Source organism: Polyodon spathula, chromosome 20 (genome assembly GCF_017654505.1).
Source record: "Polyodon spathula isolate WHYD16114869_AA chromosome 20, ASM1765450v1, whole genome shotgun sequence".
Taxonomy (NCBI): Eukaryota; Metazoa; Chordata; class Actinopteri; order Acipenseriformes; family Polyodontidae; genus Polyodon; species Polyodon spathula.
Window position 1 is genome coordinate 24,038,651 of NC_054553.1, and position 6,000 is coordinate 24,044,650.

The following is a 6,000-nucleotide window of genomic DNA, read 5'->3' on the forward strand; positions in this document are numbered from 1 at the left end:
CTTCTATTTAAGGTTTGTCATATATGTTCTGTTGTATTCTACAGTATGAACTTGCCACCGGCAGATTCCCATACCCCAAGTGGAACAGCGTATTCGATCAGCTGACACAGGTCGTGAAAGGAGAGCCACCACAGCTCAGTAACTCTGAGGAGAGACAGTTTTCCCCCATGTTCATCAATTTTGTCAACCTGTGGTAAGTGCAGTAGATGCAGGAATTATACTTGTAATACAAGCTGTTAATCATATTCTACTGGTATGTGGTTGTGTACTGGGACCATTGTGCCATCTGCTGGTCAAAGTGTAGAATTGAAATAACCATTTTTCAAGTAGATGTTCAGTGTGTATTCTATTTATTACCAGATAAAGGTTCCCTTTTTTTATGCAGGAATTTTGGTCATTGATATTTATTCTTTAATTTGATGTCTGTGGCTCTGATGGTACCAAGACACTGACACCTTGTTATGTAGGATTTGTAATGTTACATTGAAATTGGAGCTTCAAAAACAACTTGGGTGTTTTTACATGTAAATGCCAAGTATCACTGAAGTAACGTCAACTGTTCTTGGGGAAATGAGTTTGATTACACTGAAACTAAAAATGAAAGTGAGTTCTCCCTTTCACTGTACAGATTAGTGATTTGTTCTGCAGTGACTCAGATGCCATGCACAACCATGCCTTTGTGTTGGACTGCACTATATCTTTAAATACAGCCATTATTTGTTATCATTGATAGTTTTTCCTTTTGTGGTTTAGTCAGTAAACTGTTACTACTATAAGCTGTGTCCAAAAGTAGATGCTAAGCATTTATTTTTATGTATTTATTTATTTCAAGCCTTACGAAGGATGAGTCAAAAAGGCCAAAGTACAAAGAGCTTCTGGTAAGTACAATGTATGGATTTTTTTTATAAAATGTTACTTTTGGTCCGATTGGATCAAGTGTAGGTATTTGTCTGTTTTGCCATAATAATCCTCCATAAGAATCTATTCAGTTTGTTTTGTAACAGTAGTAAAATAGATGCATTTTGTTCTGATGTTGAATGAGTTACCTGTATTTAACTACTGCAACATGAAATGTGTTTGATAACACAGTGTAACATTTTTTTTTTTTTTGTTCCTGGGTAGTAAGTGTTATTTAGAAGCGAGTAGTTTTTCGAGATTTAACTACTCACTTCTAAATCTTTTGTAGTCATTTTTGTATTACTTTAGTATAAATATATGTTAATTTGGATTCATATGTTGTTTTTTTCTGACTTTATGTGAACGAAGAGACACACATTTGCTTATTTTCCCATTGGAAATTAGTGATATTTTGAAAAATCACTGTCCTGGTCACAGAAGCAAAGTTTGTGGGGAATAATAGCCATTTTCTACACTTTTGAGGCATGAGCAATTAGGAAATAACACTTACTACCCAGGAACAAAAATTGTGTTACATGGTGTAATTCAGGTTTCAGATAATCGAGATGTAATAAGTGTTTTTAGAACAGATTGAATTTATGTTTTAGGTGGTTTGCTGGTAAGTAATGGTAACCCTTTTATGTAAGTTATTAATTAATTACTTTAGTGTTTTTTTTCCACTTAGTGCTCTAATAATATCCATGCATATGCAGATGTTTAGAACTAAAACAATATAATCAGACTTAATACAAATTAGCCTACATTACTGAACAGTGGTACACAGCGGCAATAGTTTCAAAGGAGTAATGGACCTTTTGATTTTGAAGTAGTGACCCAGAAAACTGGTAGGTGAGCAATGTGTTACAAGTGATAGATAATACCCGAGACATTCCATTTGAAATGCAGTCTGAATGTGTATTGCTGGAATCATAAAAGTAGATGTTCACTGAACAGTGATTCCTTTACAATAGCACAGCTGTCATTACAAGGGAATTCTAACACTTTTTTTAATAAGAACTCTTACAACACAGGGTCAAAGGATGTGTTCTTTGTTCCTGTTTACTTTTGACATAGTAAACAATGGGGCTGAAAACGACAACTTGGCTGTCTGCCATCGGTATACATCAAGCACTGTTGTGAGCAGTCAAATTGCCTCACACCCAAACACATACTTGGGGTTCTTGGTTTTGTATGTGTTTTTTAGGAACGCACAAAACTGAAACATCATTAAAACCTGATTGTGCAACATAGTGGCAGTAAAGGCAGATGCACATTTTGTTCCCTTTTATGTGCTAAAATAAAGCGCAGAAAAAGAACCAGTCGCACTGTACGTTTGCTTGTGTAAGCATAAAGATAAAGCAAATTGTGCGTTGATGTTCTCCAAACCAGCTGAAATCATTGTTTACCCGGCAAGGGTTAAATGCACCCCAGCGTGTTTCAGATGAACATATCTCAACTTTTTCAAGATAACTTTGCACGTGCTTAATGGGAGCAATCCTTCTGCATAATGCACATTTGTACCCCTTTCTGCCTTCTGAAGGTTACAAAAATGATATGTTTTTCACATACCACAATCACAGCTCCTGCTAACTGGCAGAATAGATTAGGAGTTGGGGGACACATAGAAACAGTTCATCACTTCTGAAGTTATTGATTTAACCATTTTAGTTTCCATCACTATTTGGTAACTGCATTCCACTGCAGTACTCTGTTGATTTACATGATACAGCACAGTATTGAAAGAATATTATGATCTTATTTATTTATTTCCATTTCCATGGAGTTGCAGAAAAGCCGTGTCTTTCCTTTACTGTAGGGCACCACCCACAGCTCCTCTTCACTTGCAGAATTGAGTGCTGAGAGCTGGAGGGAAGCTGGAATAGATGTAGAAAAGAAATACCACTTCTAAAAGTATTGATTTTAGCCTTAAATTCATTTTCTTGGCCCTCTGCAATCAGTTTCTTATCTTTTAATGAGCATCTGCAATACCCTGTGTATTACTTTCTACATTGCATTATTGAAAAAATATGATTTTATTCTTGCAAAAATTTGCAGCCCCTGTTGACTTGTAGAATCAATGCCTGAGTGAAATAATTGAGTGAATGTGCCCCCATCTACTTTTGAAACTTTAATAATGGTGCTACAGTATTTGGATTGCATTTTTTTTTCAAAGGATCAAGTCCATCTTTTTTGTTGAGTAAAAGTTGTTACTTACAAACGCATTCCAAATTAATCATTTCATTTTGTCAATGACTGGGGAGTGAAATCCACTTTTTTTTTTTTTTTTTTTTTCCCATAGAAACACCCATTCATCCTGATGTACGAAGAGCGCCCAGTGGATGTGTCTGGATATGTCTGTAAAATCCTTGACCACATGCCGACAGCCCCCAGCTCCCCCATATATGTTGATTGATGATTCGACTACAAGAACTAAAGAAGGGCTTGAGAGAGAACCTATGATGTAAAGATTTGTTTCATCACACATTGCAGTGTTTAAAGAAAACAGAAATAATAGTAACAAGAGTAAAATAAAAGAAACTCCAACACCATGTGCAATAATATTGGTGTTCATTTTCGATCATGTCTGTATACTATTGTCATAGTCATTGTGCATTTTAGTAACTGATCACAGTGTTAAGTGTTGGTTTTGACAAAAAAAAAAAAAACAGACCTCATCTTGATTTTGTGTGGTTACAGTATAGTCATGATATCAGGAAATATATTCAACATATTCTGGAAGAAAACGTATAGTAAATCAGTTGTGGAATTTAATTTGAACACTTTTTAAGCAGCCTACTGGAAAACCTTTCTAATCTTCCACCTCTTTCCATGTGTGTGATTTGTAGGCATTGTGTGTGTGTGTAAAAAAAAAAAAAAAAAAAAAAAAAAAAAAAAAAACTTGCAGGATGACTCCTGAAGCCAACAGGGAAATGTGTGGATGTATGACTTCTTCACCGTGCAATAGATTTGCTGATTTAAAAAAAAAAAAAAAAAATGAATAAAAATAAATCTGTTGCTTCACAAAGTCACAGTTGATATTCTGGGACTAGTTTTTGTTTTGTTTTATTTTGTTCTTTTAAGAAATAGAAAGGAAAAAAAAAAGTATGATGACAGAGACATCATTTTTACCAAAAATGTGCTTGGACAGTGACACTGAAGCTATTAACAAGATTATATACCATAATGCAAAGTAATAATAGAAAACATATATTCTCTTAATCCAGAAAGGGATTCAACATTTCTGTGTTTTGTTCCCTTACTACTAGTATATCAGCAGCATTAGTCACTGTGTTAAAGTCACTGTGGTGTAACATTACATAGCATGTTACTAAAAAGGACTCTGCATGCTGGCTAAAACCAAGCTTGTGTTGACAGAATGTGTCCCCCCCCCCCCCCCCGAAACTTTCTCCACGGTATGTAACTATGCATTGGTGTTATAGGGTTTTAGATAAGACCGTACCCACTATAATAATAAAAGCTTGCACCTGGTTAATTGTGTTGTATAGACCACCAAACTTATTCTGAAATGTAAAGTTATAACTCGATAGAAAATTTAAAGTGCACAATAGGTACAGTACAAAAACAAAAGTACTCTTGTATTGTTTTTTATGGTTGCATTGCAAGTGTAACACCTGCATGACACTGAATAGTATTTCAGCATTTTCCAATTTTCCAATGCAAGAGTTGCCAGTTTCGTTAAGAGTAAGTAGCATCAAATGTCTTTTTTTTTCTTCTTTTAAAAAAAAAAAAAAATATAATAAGTAAATAAATCCTTGCTATTGTAAGGCGTTTGCAATCATTGAGTGCTTCTGGTTTAGTTTGAGCTGCTTTGACCTTGACTATCCGAAGTGCCAAGACTGGACAGCTAAATCATGTGACAATATGACTTTTCAACTTTAGCCCCACCTACTCTACACATAGATTGTTGAAAAGGTCATAGTGTCACATGATTTGAATGAGATGAGGAAGGCTGTTAGTGCTAGCATTTGGGAATCTCCAGCAAGCTCAAAGCCAGGCAGGTCAGATTTAGAGAAAAATGGTAATGTAACTCAATGTTGGATCGATACCGTAAAATAGTAATATAATGAAAAATGACAATTACATTTCAAGCTACTTACTCTTTTAATGATCTAAAAATGAAAACACTGGATCACTAAAAATACAAAAACAACTGATGTATACATTTTGTGAATAATGCGGTAATTTAATTAACATCACTTTTGACTGTCAATGTCACTATCCTAGCTTAAACAGTCTATACATAATATGAACACAAGTATAAGCATTTAAATACTTTTGTTATACAGTTGGGTCATTAGGATATGAATGTAATGGAAAATGTCTAGTCGTGTGAATATATTATGGAGAGAAGACTACAAAATGTCAATTTATTAGTATATTAATATTGGATTATAAATTACTATCAAGGGTGAGGATTTTATTACAGTGCATCTTTATTAAAAATCAAATGTGTATAATGTTCACAAACTGTGAAAATAGTATAACTACATTGTGGACTTCGGTTATTTTCTGTATTATAGAAAATGTATGAAAATATAGAAAAAAAAAAAAAAAAAAGATGGTGTGCAGGGATATTGCCTTATATGTTTGTGAACTGGAGCACAGTAAATGTAATACCTGGTTTCAACAAGCTCCTGGCTATTTTATCCTATATACTGGTTTGACTTCTTCCTATATTTAAGACATTATAAATGGAATCTAGGTGTTCATGTAGTAGTTCTATTATCTTTGCCTGCAGGTCAGTTGTAATAAAAGTAGGATGTGACTGTGACCTTGTTATTCTCATTTTGTAAGGTCTGGTAACACGCAATGGCAAAAAAAATAAAATAAATAAACATAACTTATAATTCTGACATTGACATTTCTGAACTTCATTTAGTTAAACTTAGCCTCTGATGATAAATAAAACAACCCTCTTATTTGTTGTTGATCTGATAATATTTTTCAATATGGCAAAATTCAGGTTTACTGTGCATAATGTTATGGATTCAAGTTATGAAAAGTCAAGATGAATAAATTATATTTGCATTTATGGTGAATTTGGAGCTACTTTTGGGTCAACATAGGAGGACTAAAGACAAA

The 6,000-nt window shown here is 34.0% G+C and overlaps 1 protein-coding gene across 6 annotated transcripts in view; it reads left to right on the top strand.

Annotated features, from left to right (window-relative positions):
• The window catches only part of LOC121295451 (dual specificity mitogen-activated protein kinase kinase 4), a 46,062-nt gene extending 42,269 nt beyond the window's left edge, over window positions 1-3,793 (top strand). For all 6 annotated transcript variants that reach the window (XM_041220068.1, XM_041220069.1, XM_041220070.1 and 3 more), the window contains 3 exons: window positions 45-193; window positions 833-878; window positions 3,197-3,793. In XM_041220068.1, coding sequence (XP_041076002.1) covers window positions 45-193; window positions 833-878; window positions 3,197-3,310 — 309 coding nt within the window. In that variant the 3' untranslated portion in view covers window positions 3,311-3,793. The remainder of the gene's footprint in view (window positions 1-44; window positions 194-832; window positions 879-3,196) is intronic.
• Window positions 3,794-6,000: the final 2,207 nt, after the last annotated feature.